Raw genomic sequence first — 20,142 nt, 5'->3', positions numbered from 1 at the left:
CATTTTTAATAAAATTTTGGGAAATTAAACTTCATTTTCTTTATTTGGTTGACAAAATGTGATGTGTTCCAAACATCTTATAATTTAGATTTGAGGTCCCTTTTAAACCTTTCTGATAAGATGGCAGTGTTATTACCAGTCCTCATCTCTTGAATGATCGCATGCCCAGTTTTAACCTATAGGCCTTTTTTTTTTTTTTTTTTTTGTATTGGCAAGAGGGCTTTTCAGGGCATTTGCAGCAGCATTTCTAGGAACAATGTTCTTGAAGATATTAAACTGATAGCCACATATCCTGATGGCTTCAGTACACGCTTATAAGGAGTCCACCATGAATACAAGTGGTATTTTAGGCAGCAAGAAGGGCAAATTTTCGTAGAATGCTACCTTTTAACCACTATCATGGGAATTAACTAAAGGGAATTAGCTTAATAATAATAAACATTACATTGGCATGGTGCTTTAACGTGTTTGAAATATTTTCACATACTGGCTCACTTGATCCTCCCAATAACCTGTATGATAGGCAGTCTCAAGATTATTGTCCCCATTTTATAAATTAGAAAGTCTCTAAGAGTGAGTGGGCTACACAGGTCATGACAGCTGGTAAGAGGCTGGGTAGAAGGAGCACCCACGTGTCCTAGTTTCTGGTTACTGCCCTTGCCAGCACCCCTGACATCTCACTAACATGTTCCAACCTTTACTAGGATAATGACTATGCATTCAATCTTTTGTAAATTACTTTAAAATTAAACAATCAGCAAGGCAGATTGGTTGAATGTTTTTAACCATCATTCTAGTAAAATACTACCCCTTAACACCAGGAACTTACTTTTTAGTGAAGAAAATCATACTCATACTTGACAAAAATTTAGTTATAGATCTATATTTAAGTCTATTTGACTAAATCAGTGTGCCGTGGCGAACTAATGTGTCATAAGAATTTTAAAAACATGTGTGCCATAACACACCATTGGATTATTTAGTGTCAGGTATTGCATGTTTTAAAAATTCTTGCAGCACACCAGTTGAAAATCACTGGACTAAATAGATTTACTGATTTACTTAAAGTTACTTCTACAATACTTCAGGTGCCTGGACTTGATTAGTTGAATTTTTATTTACTCTTTCTCCATAGTTCATAGGTAACAATGATGTTGTATAGTGTAGACAATCCAGACTACTTTCCTTTACAATTTTGGCTTTCCATGGTCCAGGAACAATATAAGGTTTCAAGACAATGATATTGGAATCTCATAAAATCTCCTATTGCCTCTTTTAACAGCTTTATTGAAATATAACTCACATACTATACAATTCACCCACTTAACATGTACGATTCAATGGTTTTTAGTATATTCACAGAATTTAGAATATTCACTAAATTGTGCAAACATTAGAACAATCAATTTTAGAACATTTTTATCACCCTCATAAGAAATCTCATACCTATTAACAGTCACCCCCCATTTTCCCACACTCCAACCCTAGGCCACCACTAATCTTGTTTTCTCTATGGATTTGCCTATTTTTGATAGTTTATATAAATGGAATCATACAATATGTGGTCTCTTGTGAGAGACTTCTCATTCCTTCTTAATGTAAACATGATCAGACAACCAGCTGTCCTTAAATTCCACAGATGTCCCCAATCCACTTACTGAGAAGACCCTCTGCAGGTGATTTCGGGACTTTTCATTCTTCTCATGGGTTTTATGCAATACCACACCCCGTATCATCAGCTCTGTGTTCATAGTCTCCCCTACATGATCTTATAAAGATCTCTCCCAACAGACAAGATCAATTAAATATTGCCAATTTCTTTGTCCTTAAGGATGATAATTACCCTTGGTGGGTGTTTCATCTCCTAGCTATTAACTATATTTTACCTCTCCTTAATCTACTGCCTGAGCTTAGACTTTCCTGCCCATAGACTACAGGTGGTGAGGCACCTCTAGGTGACCATATTTTGTTCCATGTGACCCCCACTCTCCAGCCACAGCAATTTAAGTCTCCTCTTATCAAAGGGAGACTAATTTGTGAAATGACCTAATATAAAATGTACCCAAACCAGAGGCAAATCAAACTGGAAATAGTCATAGGAGCAGTGTCTACGGCAGGCCTTAAACAAACTTAAGAGACTGACAGTAATCACATAGGATGGTCTGAACATAAAAATTTCTAACTAAAAGCAAATGAGAATGGTAGTTATGTCCTAGGCTTGTAGCTTTCTTGAGAAAGGTCAATCTTTACCTTAAGTAAGCCTGTCAACTGTCTTTTTGCCTAAAATAACATACCTCTGAAATGTCAGAGTAATCTCTTTTTCCAGACCCCTCAGGGCACAACGGCAGCATCAGATTATGGAACTGTTACAGCAGAATGAGTACCAGAGGGGAAACAAAGGGAGGGCTCTCACCATTGCAATCTAACAAAGAACTTACTATAGAAGGCTAAGCAAAGAAGACATGTCTCAGCCACTGACCCAGTAATCCTGAGCCTGGTCTGATAAGGCTGCCAGGCATTCTGAACTACACAAGCAAAACTATGATAGTGCAGGTGGGAGGAGCCCTTGAAAGGCTGAGTGTATCATCTCCACTAGCTGGGAAAAGGAAAACCTTGAGATTGTGTATTTATCCCAAGGCCTGGCAGGGGAGGGGGACTAAAGTGCCCAAAGAAAAAAAACCCATAAAACAACTTTGGTTAACTGCCTGGCCCCTGTCACATATGCAAAATGAACAAATAGTCTGGAGCAAGATAAGGATTCAGGCTAACAGACCCCCCACGCATACCTAAAGTTGGGTAGTCACGTCCCCGGGAGAAAAGCTGGCTCCACCTTTACCTGTCAAAATGTAACTTCCGCATCCCCATGCTGCCAGCTACACATGTTCTCAGAACAAAGCACTCACTCTCTTGGCTCTTGGCCCTTATGGCGCTCTTGGCCTTCTGGCCCTCTGGCCACCCTGGGGCGAGCTCACCACTCCGGCCTTTGGCCACCCTTGCTTCTGCTCTCGAATTCACCAATAAACTTTGTGTGCACACTAATAGGCTCGCTGATCTGTAATTCATACTGAATCGGCGAGAAGAACCAGGGTTTCTCCGATAACAAAACCACAGCTCTCGTTGTGATCTTGTTTCCCACACACCATCTATCTCTATATACGGTAAATGTTAACAATACTGTACACACCAATGTAAAAGTATGTCTCTCTATTTTACTTTTTGTCCAGTCTGCGAGTCCCCCATCCCCCCTTGTTTTCTCCCACCTCCTTAATCTACCACCAAAAGATTTCATGTAACCCCCACTCCTTTTATTCTAATAGATAAGCTGCTAAAATGCCATTCTCTGGAGCATTTTCTCATCTGTTGAAATTTTGCTTCTGGCAATTCAGTCTGGCTCAAATTCATAAAAATTCTCTATAGCTTTGGACATTATACCAACAACATGTACTAATAATCATTTAAATGAAAATGTTCTAAACACCCAAATTAAAAGGAAGCAATTGTCAGACTGGTAAGAAAGCAGGATCCAACTACTGTACATGCTATCACCAAGAAATCCACTTTGAGTATAAATGCACAAATAGATTAAAATAGGTTAAAAGGACAGAAACAGATATGCCATGCTAACAATCAAAGCTGGTTATGTTAATATCAGATAAAGTAGATAAGAGAAATAAAAAGGATCATTTCTTCTATTCCAGAGAAAGAATTTTTTACATCAGAGTGTTTGGAGAATGTTTCAGGCGTTACTTAGGCATCTGGATGAATCATTAGTACCATTATTGCCTTTCCTTATTAATCACGTTTGAGAGGTCATGAAGTCAAAGTAATGGCATTGAAGTCCTGTTTTTACTTGAGAATAAACTTACGATAGGAGAGAGGTACCATTGTTATGGAATAAATATGAAGATTTTACATAGAAGATAAAAAGAGGGTCATTTCTTAATGGTATAGGGGTCAATGCAAGAGGACATAATAAATCCTAAATATTTCAACATACATGAAACAAAAACGGATGGAATTAAAAGGAGAAATAGGTAAATCCACAATTATAGTTGAAGATTTAAACATCGTTCTGTAGGAAATAAACGATTTCTTGGGCTGCTATAAGACTAGTCTGGAATGGGCCAAGAGTGAGTGGATGCACAGACTGAATGTGACTAGAATTAAAAAAAAAAAAAAAGAGAGAGAGAGTATGGTATATTATTTTGATTCCTATACCCAGAGGTACCACGATACATTTTGATCCTATAATGAGACACTATTAGCATACAGATTTTCATCTTCTGCCAAATTACTCTGAGTCAGATATACTCAAATTGAACACCTCAGAGGAAAAAAGAATTGATAGACTAGGGGTAGCAGTTTTAAAACCTGAGTATCAGAATTACCTGGAGGGTTCGTTAAAATACAGACTTCTGGGCCCCGTCCCAGGCTTCCTGATTCAGTAGCTCTGGGATAGGACCCGAGAATTTGTATTTTTAACAAATTCCCAAGTGATGCTAAACTGCTGGTGCCGAGACCACACCTTGGGAACCACTGGCCTAGAATTTTGTCGTCCTTTTTTCCCCACTGATTTCGAGGTACTGTAGTCATTTTCCAAAAGCCAAAATAGTTCCTTCGACACACTGTTTGAATCCACTCAAAAGACATTCAGCCGCTAGGTGGGCTCCACGCCTTCCGAAACCACGCGAGAGTTTACGTGACGATATCAGCGTCTGTGTCAGCGTCACGTCGGCGTCGGCCACGTTCAGCGGAGACGGGAGCAAGATGGCGATTCCGGGCAGGCAGTGAGTGATCCGGGAGTTAGGGTTAGGCTGGGGCGTCAGAAACCACGGCGGCTGTGTCTTTGGCCGAGAAGTAAAAGCGCGCTGGAAGTGAAGGGGATGTGTCGTCAGGGACAGAGGCGGGGAAAAGCGAGAGATCCTGAGGAACAAATATTTCCCCTCCCCACCCCCCACATCTTCCAGGATGGAAGCCCGAAGTTTGAGGGAGAAACTTGTGAGGAAATAAAGGAAGTTAGGCTGAGGGGCAGAGAGCGAGACTTTTCTATTTTCCAAAAGCTCGGTCTGAGGCCCCTCAGTCTTGCTTCCTACCCCGCGCTTGAGTTTCTCCCGGTTTGGATGCTTTCAGGGGCAATGAGAAGAGACAGTCCCTGGCTTCCTTAGAGGGCCCTTGTTCTCCTTGGCAGCTCAAGCCCTGATTCCCGCCCTTCCTTCCCGTGTTAGGAATCTTGTGCTGAGAAGCCACAGAAAAGGGTAGGCATATAGGGAATTGGGGTTTACGTTACCTCAAGAGACAAATACTGTTTGTTCTTGGAAGTTTTGATGTACAATCGTTTCTTGATGTGGCTTCCTGTGATTGCTGCATCTTAAAGGCCAAAATGTGAGAAACTAAATGAGTTGGCATTGATGGGATGGTTCTCTCATGCTCCAACGCAAAGCAAGAGAGCGAAATAAAGTGTAATGGAAATTTACCCTATAGCTATTTGGGTTCTTCAGTTAAGGTAATCTTTTAAGAAATTTTGTGAGTGATGTTATCCAATAACTTCTTTGAAACTGTGTAAGTACACAGTAGGGAAAAAATCTATTCTCTTGTTAAACCACAAGGATAATTTAGAGCGTTTTTATTTTTAGTGAACATGGTCTGAGCTTTTCACTAACATGTTCTTTTTAAAACCTTACTATCATTTTACCATCTAAAACATTTCTGAACTCATCAATTACTTCTCTTCTTTGATTGAAATGATATTTGAACTTGGCCCATGTCTACAGATAACCACTTAATTATAAATTCTTAACACATAGAATTTTGAGATGTCTGAAAATCAGAGACTGTTATGTGTTGGTAGCTTTATCTGAAAGATATAGTGAATGTATTATGTTTTAACATTTAAATATAATGGTGTAATTTCTATTTCAAAAACAAATATGCAGGTATGGGCTTATTTTGCCAAAGAAAACACATCACTTGCTCCCTGTTTTGCAAAAACCATCAGTGTTTGGGGATGATTCTGATGATGATGAGGTAAGGCAACCTGTGTTTTTCTACCAAATTGTTGGAAATATATATATTTTTAATTCGAACTTGTGAATTTGATGTCTTTGCTTGTCTTAGTTATTTGTCAATATGTTGTATCTGGAGTATATTATAATTTACAGAATTATCAAAAGGAATAAAAAAAGGTCTACTGATTTTCTTTATAAGATACGTAAATAATCTGATTTCCCCCCCAAAAGCTGTGAACTTCAGTTGTTTTTAAGTGGTTACACAAAGTCATTTCAGACAACTAATACTGGTGTAACAAAGTTGTTGGTGGAAAGGTCCCTGAAAATAAGCTGTTGAGATGTTAACAATTTCCTAGGAGTTTTTACTAGTAATTTCTTATGAGACTGCTTTTGTGGTTATTCAGTCTCTGCTAAAATGGAATTGCTCAGTTACAGTTATGGTAATGAGTAATGTTGCCACCGATAGTGCTACAATAATAACATCTAATAAGAATACTTTGTATTTTAGCAGGCAGAACAATATTTTCCTCTGAAACCCACAGTATATAGTAGAAACAACCCCAGATGTGTGCTTATCTAATACAGTACTTAAGTCATTTACTATATTTCTGAAAGACCTTGTGTCAGTTGATCTGTTACTTCTTTGTTCTGGCAGAAGAAACAGCTTTCAGTTTTTACTAGTTATCAATATAAAATAGCAGAGACAGGCAATTGAACATATTTGATACTTTGTTTCTTGCTCCTCTGTTGAAGAAGTTGACTATATAATATATATATAATAAAATTTGTGGATTTTAAATGTATCGGTTGATGACTTCGGACAAGTGTATATGCCCCAGTCAGGATGCAGAACATTCCCCTCTCCCCTGAAAGTTCTTTCATGCCCCTTTGCAGTCAGTCTACTCTCCCACATTCTTCCCCCACAACTGCTTTGTGATTTACATTTCCCTCATGGCCAATGATGTTGGCCGTATACGTATCATCTTTGGAGAAATGTCTGTTTGTATCATTTGCGTATTTTTTGATAGGGTTATTTGTCATTTTGTTATGAATTGTAAGATTTCTTTGCACATTCTAGACACGAGTCCTTTATTAGATATAATTTTTAAATGTTTTCTCCTATTTTGTGGGTTGTCTTCTCACTTTCTTAATAATGTCCTTTGAAGCACAAAAGTTAATTTTAAGGAAATCCAATTTATTTATTTTTCTTAGGCTGCTAACTGCTTTGATGTCATACCTAAGAAACTATTACTTAACTGAGGTCATGAAAATTTATACCTATGTTTTCTTCTAAGAATTTCATAGTTTTAGCTCTTAAATTTAGGTCTGTGATCCATTTTGAGTTAATTTTTGTATACAGTATGAGATAGGGTTCCAACTTCATTCTTTGCCTATGGATTCTCAGTTCCCTCAGCATGGTTTGTTGAAGACTCTTCCCCATTGAATTGACAGCACTCTTATGGTTTGTTTTAATATATAATAAATTTTAAAATTGATTACCCATGGACACAGCAGAAAAATATAACATGCTTATCCTATAGTTTCACATAAATCAACCTGGCATACCATGTACAACAAAGCAACATATACCCCAGTTTGAGAAGAATGGGTTTACACAAGTGACCTAGAAGTTTCCTTATTGTGTTGCTGTTTCTTTTCCATTACGAAATGAAGCTGGTCGTGGCTGGAGAGTGAGTAGACTAGAGTCAGAAAAGATTGGTGTGGGCCATTTTGCACTCTTGCTTCCGTTCCTCTTTCCCTCCCTCCTCCTTTTACATAGAGGGACTTTAACTCGGAGAATTGATTACATAAGTGAGAGAAGATGTCAGAAGCCAAAACGAGGGCGGTGAAGCAACCTGGAGAGGAGCAGCAATAAGAAGCAAATACTGTTAAATGGAGAGGAGCGGTTAGGAGGTGGGTCCTGGGGGCTAGGGCTCAGAGGCTCAGGTAACCCAGGGGTAATTGGACTTCACTGGAGAAATTCAGTGTTAGGTTGAGAGGAATGCAGGGAGAAATACCTTGTCTTACCCCTTTCTCCTACCCTCTAATATAAAATCTTTGTCTTTCATTAGTAGAGCGTCAGCAGGAGCCACTGACCAGGAAGCTGCAGCTTAGTTCTTAATGAAAAGAATATAAAACTGTCTTTAGCATAATTTCCTTACCTATAAAAATTCATTCTGGTGAATTCCAGTTTATCCTCATACTACGAAGTAAATTCTTAGTTGAGTATGTTATTTAAATATTTGCAAGGTTTGAATAGAAAATCTCTTACTTAACAATTTAAGCAACAATAAAATTATTGGTGCTTTGGAAAATATAGGGAAAGATACTTTAGTTTATATATTGTTATGTTTATGATTTCCCTCCAGAGGAGGGCATTTGCTGTGCATGGAGAGGGGCTGCTATGGAACAAATCCATCTATTGTTTTCAGCAATTCAGCAGAAGTAGTAAGAGCCAAATTTAAAATCAGACTTCCCTTCCAATAGACCATCAGAGTGTCCTATCAAATGAATCCTATTTGAATGTGTGCTTTTATCCAGAGTGAGTTTAAAAATGGGACAGTGATGATCTAGAATCTTAAATTATTATTTCAGTAGTTCCTCTTTGTAAAATTATCAGAACTAATTAAAAGTAATCAATATTTTGTTCAAAGGTAGGGGAGATGAGGAGTTTTTACCCCATATAAGTAAGACGTTTATAGTAGATCCAAATACTGCTGTCTGATTGTAAGTGTTTGAGAGGTTTTGCTGTGATAGTAATCTTTTCCAGTTCCATTGCCACCACCTTCATTACTTCCCTTTTGGATTATTTTAATAGCTTTGGTCACCTGTCTCTCCAAATTTAGTTTGAATCACAGTTACTCTTTTGTTCTTGAACCTAACTGTATTTAAAATTTAAACTACTAATCCTGACACTGAAAGCCCTCCCTTTGCTTTGCTTCAAAATGCCTACAAGCATTTTCTCCTAACTGTGCTTCTCCCATGCAAAGTACACCGTCCTGTTTGTAGTTTTTTCACAAGTCTGCTTTTCTTCACACTGGAAGTCTTCCCATCCTATATATCAGAATTACAGCCATCCTACAAAATCCAGTGCAAAAGCTGCTGCTTTCAAGATTTCCCCTACTGGGAACATTCTCTTACTGTTTCTGACACACTTTACCTTTCTTAGAGCACTTATCTTTTTATACCTTGTATTATATTTACATACAGTTCTTGTCACTATTAAAGTGTGAGTTCTGTGATTCAGGATCTGGATATCTGCTGACTTCCAAAAATAAGTAAAATTATTTACTCAGATGTTTTAGCTATCTATATTGCAAAGAGCCAGGTAGTGGATGTTTTAGGCTTTGCAGGCCAACCGCCCAACTTTGCTCTCATAGTGTGAAAGCAGCCATTAGACAATATATGAATGAATGACTGTGACTAATATGTTCTAATAAAACTTTATTTACAAAAAAGGAGATGGCTGTATTTGACTCTTAACTTGCTGACCCCTGATTTATACATCGTTCTCAAAAGAACTTGTGATAGCCAATATTTCACAAGTGTTATAAGGTGGTTAGTGACTAAAATAGGTGTTGCATGACAATTCAGACATGAAACTTCTTTTTAGATGTTTCTCCATGACAGATACTTGCTCATTTTGCAGAACATAATAAATTTTCCTTTTAATCTATCCAGTTGAGATGCTTATTTCTTGACAGTAATATTCTTATGAGATCCAATTTTGCAACTTAGTACATGTTCTATGAAGAGGTATGATCCATACAATCTGAGAATTTTTGCTTTTGGATAAAGGTGCAAAACTCCTTGATCTTTTTGAAAGAGAATAGTAAATTAAACTATATAGCTAAAATTTGGTAGTTTAGTGTTATATGTATTAACTATGTGAGTTAAATGGTGGGTGTCAGCGATAATGGCACTTTGATTCACTCAGAAGCCATGGTACAGTTTATTTTATAGGTTAAGCTTTCATTTTCATAAGATATAAAGCATTTATAAAAACTATAAGAAAAACACTAAAACTCAACAGAAAATGAGAACAAAAACATTTATAGATAAATAAATAGAAATATCTAGTAAACATTAAAATATTTAATTTTACTATAGTTAAGAAACTTAAATTAGGACAGTGAGCTGCCACTTTTTTACTTTATGAATACTTTTAAAAAATGATAATGGCAAAGTTCTGTTAATGTGAATTGATGTCCCTTTTTGGAAAGAGTTTAGCAGTTTGTATTTTTTAAGAGTTAAGTGTGTTGAGCTTTTCCTGAAAGAGGCAGAGGTGACCTCTGAAAATGGTTTTCTATTTACTTGACTCAGAAAACCCCACAAAATCATGCAGATCAGGAAGTGTTCATTTTAAGAACACTCATGAAACTGCCCAGGCCATCAAGGATATGCATATTCGAAAAGCCACCAAGAATCCGAAGGATGTCAATTGACGAAAGCAATGTGTGCCATCCCATGGTTATAGTAGTGAAGTTGGAAGATGTGCCTAGGCCAAACTGTGGGGCTGGACTCAGGATTGGTGGCCCAAAAGTTATTGCTTAAATGCTACCTGGATTGCTATAAACCTTTGGTTAATTTCCAGTTATAAAAATGCTGATTCTGACATTATATGCCAGTGTTTTATATACTTCTATGGAGAAGAGAATTTTTATAGGCCTATATTTGGCCATTTTCAGTAACTCCCCAAGTTGTCTTTTGAACCTCTCCAATACATTTTTTGTACACTTCAGACAATCATCTTACTGGTTTTAAAAACCATTGTTGACTTCCCATTGCTTTTAGAATAAAGATCAAAATCTTTATTTTTGACTTACAAAGTCATGCCTTGTGCTTTTCTCTTCGCCCACTTCTCCACTACAGTGCCCTGTCTTGTCCTTTATAATTGCTTTAGGCCATGTAGGTGAATTTTAGTGTCATCTTTATTTTCATAAGAAAACTAGAGATTTTGAGTGGAATTTGAATTTATAGACTAGGAGAGAATTGATATTTCAGCCTTTTCATTTATAAAGATGTTATATTTACTTATTCAGGTTTTTATATATAGTACAATTTAATAATTTCTTCCATAAAGTTCACATACATTCTTTGTTACATTTATTTCTAGGTACCTTATAGCCCTTATTGCTGTTATGTAAGGGAATTTTTTTCTAATTATTAATAGTATGTATGAATGCCTCTGATTTTTGTTTTAATCCTAAGATCTCTATAGTTCTAGTAGTTTGCCTGATGATTCTTTTGGGGTTTTCTTTTTTAGATATCATATTGTCTGCAAATAAAGATAATTTTATCTCTTTCCCATTTTTTCCCTCATGTTTCTCTGTGTCGTACCACATGTCTTACTGCATTGCCTGGAAACTACTAAGTAAATTGAAGTAATGATAGAAAGAAACTTTACATTCCTGACTAATGGGAGTTGCTTAATAAAGTTTCGCAATTAAGTGCAATGTTTGTTGTAACGTTTTGCTACTATTTCTAGTTTACTAAGAATTTTTTATCATAATATTAAATTTTAATATTTTTAGTATCTAGTAATGTGAATTTACATTAATTTTTGAAGTTAAATCATCCTTGCATTCTTGTAAGAGTTGGTTTTTTATTTAATTTTATTTGTTGCACTCAAGTTCTTTTACCAGTGCTTTTTTCTGTTTTTGAGATCTCTGGCTTAATTTCATTGTTGAGCGGTTTTTCCAAAGTTATTGATTTTTTTAGGAATGATTGCCTGTTGCTTTTATTACCTAAATATCTACTTGAATAAGTGTAGTATTTTTAGAGAAACAACTTATTTTAAAACCTTGTAGACATTAGTCATTTTCCCTGGCACTGAATATTCTTATGAGGAAGTACAATACTGTAGTTTTAAAACTCCTACTTCTAGATAACTTTTTAAAATTCGCTTGTACAACTGGTATCTTCTTTATATCCTTTAAGTTGATTTTTATATCTTTTAAGTTACATCTATTAGAGCTTTTAAGCTAAATATTTAACTTTTCCTTCATAGAAATTTGTCATTGTATCATAATACTTTTTCTGAGCCATTTCCTGGGTTATCATATTAGAGGATTATCTTTGCCTTCTGTATCATGCATTTATTCATTAGTTTGTTCAGTAAATACTTATTGATTCCCTGCTCTGTGCCAGTCAAAGCAAAGCTACTGCCCTTGTGGAACTTACATACTAGTGGAAGGAAGAGCCTAACAGATAAGTGAATTACATGTTAACTTAGAAAATTACAAGGACCAAGAACAAATAGACCTAGGTAGGATGAAATAGTAAAACAGATATTTGGGGAAATTACTCAATATTTGTCTCTTTTTTCTGAAGTAACCATGATTATCAGTATTTCAGTTATATCTTTTCTGTTATTTGCTGTTTCTAATTTATTTATTGGCTCTAATGGTGTCTTGGTTCTTAATGTTTTCTTAGGGGAAAAACTCTGTAGTCTTCCCTTTTATCTCCTTTATTCTATTATCTGATCATTTATAATTCATGGTCTTATTTTGAAAGAGTTTGACAGGGACTTGAGAAAAGGAGATGATAGTTTGAAGGAGTAATGGTAGAGTTGGTAGAATTTTCCTTATTGTTGTGTTTTATTAAAATAGAGATTTTTGTACATGTTTAAGCTAAAAGGGAAGAAGGTAAAAGAAAAGGAGAGATTTTACAGCTAAGGAAAGGAAGGTATCAGGAAATTAAATAAATTGGCCTGTATTACACAGATTGCTTAAGTAGTAGAGGTAGATTTTGAACCCAGAACATCTGCCTAATTCCAGAGTCCATGCTTTTAAACATTATAATGTACTCCCTCTGAGAGGTAGTTTGTTTATAATGGAATTTTAAGTTTGAGAGATTGGATTTCAGAAGCAAAAGGGTTAGTTAGGGAACTAGCAAAGATCAGACAAACTTCAAAAGAGACATGGTTTTTATCATGTGAAATGATAACAACTCTCATCCAGTGTCTTAGGAATATTTTGGGGAGATGGGGCTATTAATTTTCAACAAAATGGATATTCTGTTGTCCAGTTTTTGAACAATCTCATCCTGAGTTTTCAGTGGGGGTGTTACCATTTCAAGAGGGCCATTAAGAGATTTGTGGAACGGCTTTTGGTTATTAACAGTTACTGAGAATGAGTATTGACACCAGTTTGGGATATGGGGCACACATGGTAGATATTCTGCATTCTCATGACCCCCATCTAGGCAAAATCCTTCTGAACATGCATATAGGTGAAAATATATTTATAATTTTATGAGCCTAGGATGTAAGTTCTGTTTACGCATAAACTCAAAATATGTTTTGCACATTTTATTTGTATTAAATAAAAGTATTTTTAATAAAATACAATTTAAAATACTTTTAAAAATTGTTTTTGCATGGCAAAATACAGGCTAAATTTTCCCCTAATTTGACTGTCTTGTAGCTTGAGGGAAGATTATATCTAGTGTTTAGAACTTTACCAAGAGTTAACCATCTAAGAAAAATGGGTCACTGTTACCAGTGTCATTTGTGGTATTTGAGTTACCATTTCTGCAGTCAGCATTTGTGTTTTTAGCCTTAATGGTGATAACAGTGATTCTGCAATACATGATAGAAGAATTTGAGAACTTACTGTTTTCAGAAATGGTTGTGCTTTTTACATATTCAAATACAGTGTATATTATTCTGTTATAAATTACTTTTCCCTTTATATTTTAGAATTCTGTTTCAGTTCTATATTTTTTAAAAAATGATATCTAATAAAAGTTTATTTTAAAGATGAGATAGTATATCTTACAGTGCATAGCACAGAGAAGTATAACAAATGGTAACTGTGTTGCTACAATAAAAATATCCTCTTTATGTGCAATAACTGTCATCATTAATCATTAGTCATTTGAAAGTTTCTTGTGCTATCTCCATTCCACTCCATGTTTGACACTCATATTTGGTAGCTTGACTTCTTTGTGACTTTTTAATAGACTTATAGTCTCCATTTTGTTGTGGCCCTTAGCTAAGAAACATTAGAAAAATTCCATAAAGAATTGCCACTTACTATATTTTGGGAAGGAATGGGGGTGGAGCAGGTTTGGTGTGAGAAAGGGAGTAAAAGGTGAGACAACCTCAAAGCACAAATATTGAAAGAAATGATCGAAGTTTTTTTTACCATATACTTTACATTAGAAATGCCTGTTTTAGTTCTTGCATCAGGAACAGCTTCTATAAATAAATTTAGTTTCCCTTAAAAAATAAAGAAAAATGTCATAAAGAAGGCAGTAATGACCATAATTATATTTTTGAATTATATTTTATTTGATTTGTATACAATCTCATTGCACCCAGTTGCTCATCATTTTTAACAATTTCTGATTAGACGCTAGTAAGACTCTAACTTCAAATTTGCTGTTACGTAACAAAATTAGCTTTCTACTTTTCCAATACCATACATTTTTCTCATATACTGACAGGCTTTGGTGTTGCCTAGTCTAACTTTACCATAAAAATCATTAAGGTGTGCGCTCCTCCCAGGAACTTACCCATGCCTTTTCTTCCCCTCCTTTCCCGACAGGTGTGCATCTCCAAAACTGTAAGTTTCCCCAGGATACTTGCAACCAGGGGAGCAATGGGCAGTGGCAGCTCATCCTGGGCTAACCTCTTGACCTTGTCCTCAAGGCCCCCTTTTCTCTGACTCTGCAGGGAGCTGACAGCAGCCCCGCCTTGGCTTGCTTTTTTCCATTAACATTCCTAGAGAGCCAAAGCAGCCCCACATAGTTTCTCTCCTGTTGCTGCTTCTATCCTAAACCCTTCCTTGTTTCACTGTCCCCAGCTTTAATAAACATACTCTCAAAATATAAAAAAATCATTTTTAAAAAGTTTTCCTTTATTTTTATGTTTCAGTGTGTGTAGTCAGACAGAAAGCAATAATCCTCCATCTCATTCTTGGATTTATCAAAAACTGAAAATAAAATAGATCAGATCACTTTCTGAAACAAAATTACAATATTAGTTTAGTAATAATTTGAGTTTACTTTAAAGATAAGAAGCAGCATTTGGGAGGAGATTCATTTCCTGCCTTTGGACTTTATCTTCAAGAACTATATCTTCAATGTCAAGAGATTGTGTATTTATAACTGAACTCTAATAAAGTCTGTACTGAGGACTTCGCACACCTGACTTGGTCATTGTGATTATATATTAGGTGCCAAACTGTTGCTTGTCTTTTGAAAAAAATACATTACCAAGTATATTTCATTAAAATTTGGCCAGTGTGGAGAGGAATATAAGACCTTCGACTGTTGATTATAAGTGCACTAGTTACTACCTGCATGGTTGATGTTCTTTTTTGGAAATCAAGTTTGGGTTTCTAAGTGGAATAAACTATAGTTTTCTTGATAGTAAATATGTTTTCACTAAATCTTATAAAATCTTTTTTTACTATTTTTGACTGATACGGGATATTGAGAACAATGTTCTGAGTTTTTTCCTTTCATCTGTATCTTACACTGTGTGTGAATGTTAAAGAACTGTTTTCCTTATGAGCAGCCCACAATTACCCTCCTTTTTATATTCCTTTCATGCTGCTTCCACTTTTTGCTTTGTTTTTTCATCACAAACTGTCACACAAAACAGATAAGAATGTTATTTCAGAACTGCATCCTTCATGACTTTTTTTAAAGATTTTATTTTTAGGGAGAGGGAGAAAGAGGAGGATGGAAACAGGAGGATAGAAACATCGACATGTGAGAGAAACATGGATTGGTTACCTCTTGCACACTCCGTAATGGGAACGTGACCTGCAACCCAGGCATGTGTCCTGACTAGGAATCGAACTGGTGACCTTTCAGTCTGCTGGATGATGCCCAACCCACTGAGCCACACCATTCAGGGCTTTCTTGACATTTTTCACATCTTTCTGTGTTTGTGTGTCTGTGTCTTCTTTCTGGAACTATGATGTCTCTTTGACAATGGAAAGTATAGCTATGTGTGTAGTAAACTTTTTTGAAATATAACAGAATTGTTAGCCATACTTCTCATTTCAAGGCACACTCATGTTATTAGCCTGCACAAGTCTCTTGTTTTATTAGTTTTCCTCTTTATCCCTGATTTTCTACCCTATTTTTCTTTAAATACACTCTGATGAGTTTGGGATATATGCTTGAATATGTATGTATACTCTTGTATTGTGTTTTGAGCACATACATTTTATATATAGATACCATTGTTAACAGATCTCATTTTTTTTCAGTCAGTACTACATTACATTGCACATACCTAGTTGATTCTGACTACAGCGTGTGTGTCTATGGTATTTTATCCCATTCCCTGAGATAAACATTTTGGTTACCTTCAGTTCCCTGCTATCACAACATTCTAGTACATGTCCCAATAAAAACCAAATGGAAACCAAAGAGTTTCTTTTGGGGGTATATATCCAGGAGTTGGATTTTTGGATCAGGAAGCATATAGATATAGTATATCACTAAGTACTGGCAAATTGCTTTCTGGATTGATTATACCAGTTTACATAGTCTTGGTGGTCATTGTTTCTTCATCTCTCCCGCACTTGATATTTTCCATTAGTTGGTTTACTTTGCAATTCACTGATGATTAATGAAGTTGAATATATATTGGTTAGGCATTCCTTAGTACTTTCCTATAAATTTCTCATATCTACTGCCCTGTTTTCTGTTGTATTTTCTCTCTTTTTGCCTTGTAAGAGTTCCTTATATATTTTAGATGTTAATCCATTGTTGGTTTTAGATATTGAAAATCTCTTAGTCTTGTTACTTTTTTTATGGTCCCTATGGTGAAGGCGGCTAAGTCAACAAATTTATTCCTCCCTTCTGTAGTAATAATTTAAGCTGGGCACATGGCTGCTCGATTAGAGATTATATTTTCTACTTTATCGTTAGTTAATTGAGGACATATGACTGATTTTGCCAATTGATATGTGAAAGGTATGTGCACTTATACTTCAATACCTTAAAAGAAAAAAAGATTTTTAATTGAGGTAAAGACATTGCTTTATAACACCATATAGGTTTCAGGTAGCATAATACCCTCAAGGTACATCCATGTCATCGCAAATGGCAGGATTTCTCCTGCTTTTATGGCTGAGTAGTGTTTGACTGTGTGTATATACATATGTATCATCTACTTTATCCATTAATCCATCAGTGGACTCTTAGTTTGTTTTCATGTCTTGACTATTGTAAAATAATGCTGCAATGAACATAGGTATGCATGTATCTTTTCAAATTAGTATTTGTATTCTTTGTGTAAAACCCAGAAGCGGAATAACTGACTCATATGTTAGTTCTATTCTTAATTTTTTGAGAAACCTCCATACTGTTTTCCATAGTGGCTATACTTACATTCATTGACAATGTACGATATTTTCCTTTTCTCCACATCCTCTCCAACATTTTTTTATCTTGCTGTTCCTTGTAATTTTGATAGCCATTCTAACGGATGTAAAGTGATATATCATTGTTTTGAATTGTATTTCCCTAATAAGTAGTGATTTTGGGCACCTTTTCATGAGCCTTTTGGTCATCTGTATGTCTTTGGAAAAATGTTCAGATTTTTCTGCCCATTTTTAATTAGGTTTTATGTGTGTATGTGTGGTTAAGATGTATGAGTTCTTTATGTATCTTGACTATTAACCCCTTATCATATGTATGATTTACAGATACCTTTTTTCATTCGGTAGGTTGCCTTTTCATTTTGTTGATAGTTCCCTTTGCTGTACCCAAGCTTTGTAGTTGAATGTAGCCCCATTTGTTTATTTTTGGTTTTGTTGCCCATGCCATTGGAGTGTGATCCACAAAAACATGGCTAAGACCAATGTCAGGGAGCTTACTGCCTATGTTTTTTTTTTCATGTATATTATGGTTTCAAGTCTTATATTCAAGTCTTTAATCCATTTTGAGTTCATTTTTATGTTTGGTGTAAGATAGTGGTGTAGTTTCATTCTTTTGCACATGGCTGTCCAGTTTTCCCAACACCATATGTCGAGGAGACTTTTCTTTCTTCATTGTACATTCTTGGCTCTTTGTTGTAAATTAGTTGTCCATATATGAGTAGGTTTATTTCTGGGCTCTGATTCTGTTCATTTGATCCTTGTGTGTTTTCCTGCCAATACCATACTGTTTGAGTTATGATAACTATGTAGTATATAGTTCAAAGTCAGGGAGTGTGCTACCTCTGTTTTTGTTTTTGTTTTTTTTTCTCCCTTTTTCTCAGTACTGCTTTGGCTACTTGGGGTCTTTGTAGTTCTTAGGATTTTTTTTTGTTGTCATTCTGTTTGTGTGAAAAATGTTGTTGGGATTTTGATAGGTGTTGCACTGAAACTGTAGGTTGCTTTAGGTAATGTGGACATTTTAATAATATTTATTCTCCAAGTTCATGAACACAGAATATCTTTCCATTTCCTTGTGTCTTCAATTTCTTACAACAATGCCTGACACTTTTCATTGTACAGGTCTTTCACCTCTATGGTTAAATTCCTAGGGGACTTCCAGTCAAGGTAGAGTCATAGGTAGACATGCTTTGCCTCCTTGCACAACCACAGAGAGAATTACAATTACTTCTCAAAGCAAATAACAATCAGAACCATCAGAAAATTGAACTGTATGGAGGTCTGACAACCAAGGATTTAAAGACACAACATTCAGCCAGATGGGTAGGAGTGATGGACCAGGTGGAGAAGGGTGGAAACATGGTGTGACATAGAGAGGCGGCAGTGGCAGTCCCACGTTCACATGTGGTGGATAAAAATTGGGAGGGATACTTTGGGAGCAAGTGATTCTAGCCCCAGGCTAGACTGCACAACCCAGGGTTCTAGGGCTGGGAGCATAAATCACCATAACTTCGGACTGTAATACCTGTGGAGGCTGGGGTGGCAGAAGAAACTGCAGGATTTTCAGAAGAGTTTGTTTAAAAGGTGTGGATGGACTTAGAAAGTATGCAAATCTACCCACTCTGGGATTCACCACGAGGGAAAGCTGGAAGGGCACCAGTCGCATACAGGAATTGGGTGAAGTGACTGGAAATAGGGCGAGTGCCCAGCAAACTTCCAGAAACCAGGCAAGGGCATTGTCCTCTTTCTGAGTCCTCCACACACACAGAGCCACAAAGCAGTGAAGCAGGTAGCCCTTCCCTGGCGATTACCAAAGGCTCTGCCCCACACAATTTACAGATGCCCTTTAGAGGGAGTCAAAGCAGCTCTACCTAATACACAGGTACAAACACAGGGAGGCTGCCAAATTGAGGAAACAAAGGACTATGGCCCAAATGAAAGAACAGAACAAAACTCCAGAAAAAGAACTAAATGAAATGGAGATAACCTATCAGATGCAGAGTTCAAAACGTTGGTGATCAGGATGCTCAAAGAACTCTATGAGTATGGCAAAAACATAAGGAAAGAAATGAAGGTTACACTAAATGAAATAAAGAAAAATTTACAGGGAACCGTCAGTGGAGGGGAGGAACCCAAAAATCAAACAATGATTTGGAACATAAGGAAGGAAAAAGCATACCACCAGAACAGCAGGAAGAAAAACGAATTAAAAAACAACAACAATAGGTTTAGGAAGCCATCATCTGAATCATAGGGGTGCCAGAAGGAGAAGAGAAAGAGCAAGAAATTGAAAACCTATTTGAAAAAATAATGAAAGAAAACTTCCCCAATTTGGTGAAGGAAATAGACATATAAGTCCAGCAGGAACGGAGAGTCGCAAACAAGTTGGACCCGAAGAGAACCACACCAAGACACGTCATAATTAAAACGCCAAAGATTAAAGATAAAGAGAGAACCTTAAAAGCAGCAAGGAAAAGAGAGTTACCTACAAAGGAGCTCCCGTAAGACTGTCAGCTGATTTCTCAAAAGACTTTGCAGGCAAGAAGGCATGGCAAGAAGTATTCAAAGTGATTAAAAAAAAGGCAAGGACCTACAACCTAGATTACTCTATCCAGCAAAGCTGTCATTTAGAATGGAAGACAAAGTGCTTGCCAGACAACACAAAGCTAAACGAGTTCATCAGCACCAAACCATTATTACATGAAATGTTAAAGGAACTTATTTAAGAAAAAGATCAAAACTATGAACAATAAAAACTCACAACTGTCAACAACTAAATCCAAAAAAACTAA

The 20,142-nt window shown here is 36.2% G+C and overlaps 1 protein-coding gene across 2 annotated transcripts in view; it reads left to right on the top strand.

The window, feature by feature from the left end:
* Positions 1-4,741: 4,741 nt before the first annotated feature.
* Positions 4,742-20,142, top strand: part of NSRP1 (nuclear speckle splicing regulatory protein 1) — a 28,282-nt gene continuing 12,881 nt past the window's right edge. The window contains exons 1-2 of one of the 2 annotated variants that reach the window (XM_090292498.1): positions 4,742-4,787; positions 5,934-6,024. In XM_090292498.1, coding sequence (XP_090148624.1) covers positions 4,768-4,787; positions 5,934-6,024 — 111 coding nt within the window. In that variant the 5' untranslated portion in view covers positions 4,742-4,767. Of the gene's footprint in view, positions 4,788-5,188; positions 5,256-5,933; positions 6,025-20,142 lie in introns of those variants that run through there. The other variant, XM_090292499.1, reaches the window with a different exon arrangement.

The sequence above is a fragment of the Furipterus horrens genome, unplaced genomic scaffold (assembly GCF_987537825.1).
Source record: "Furipterus horrens unplaced genomic scaffold, mFurHor1.1.pri manual_scaffold_11, whole genome shotgun sequence".
Lineage (NCBI taxonomy): Eukaryota > Metazoa > Chordata > Mammalia > Chiroptera > Furipteridae > Furipterus > Furipterus horrens.
The sequence above is the reverse complement of the archived record's forward strand: the minus strand, read 5'-3'. Positions and strand labels throughout refer to the sequence as shown.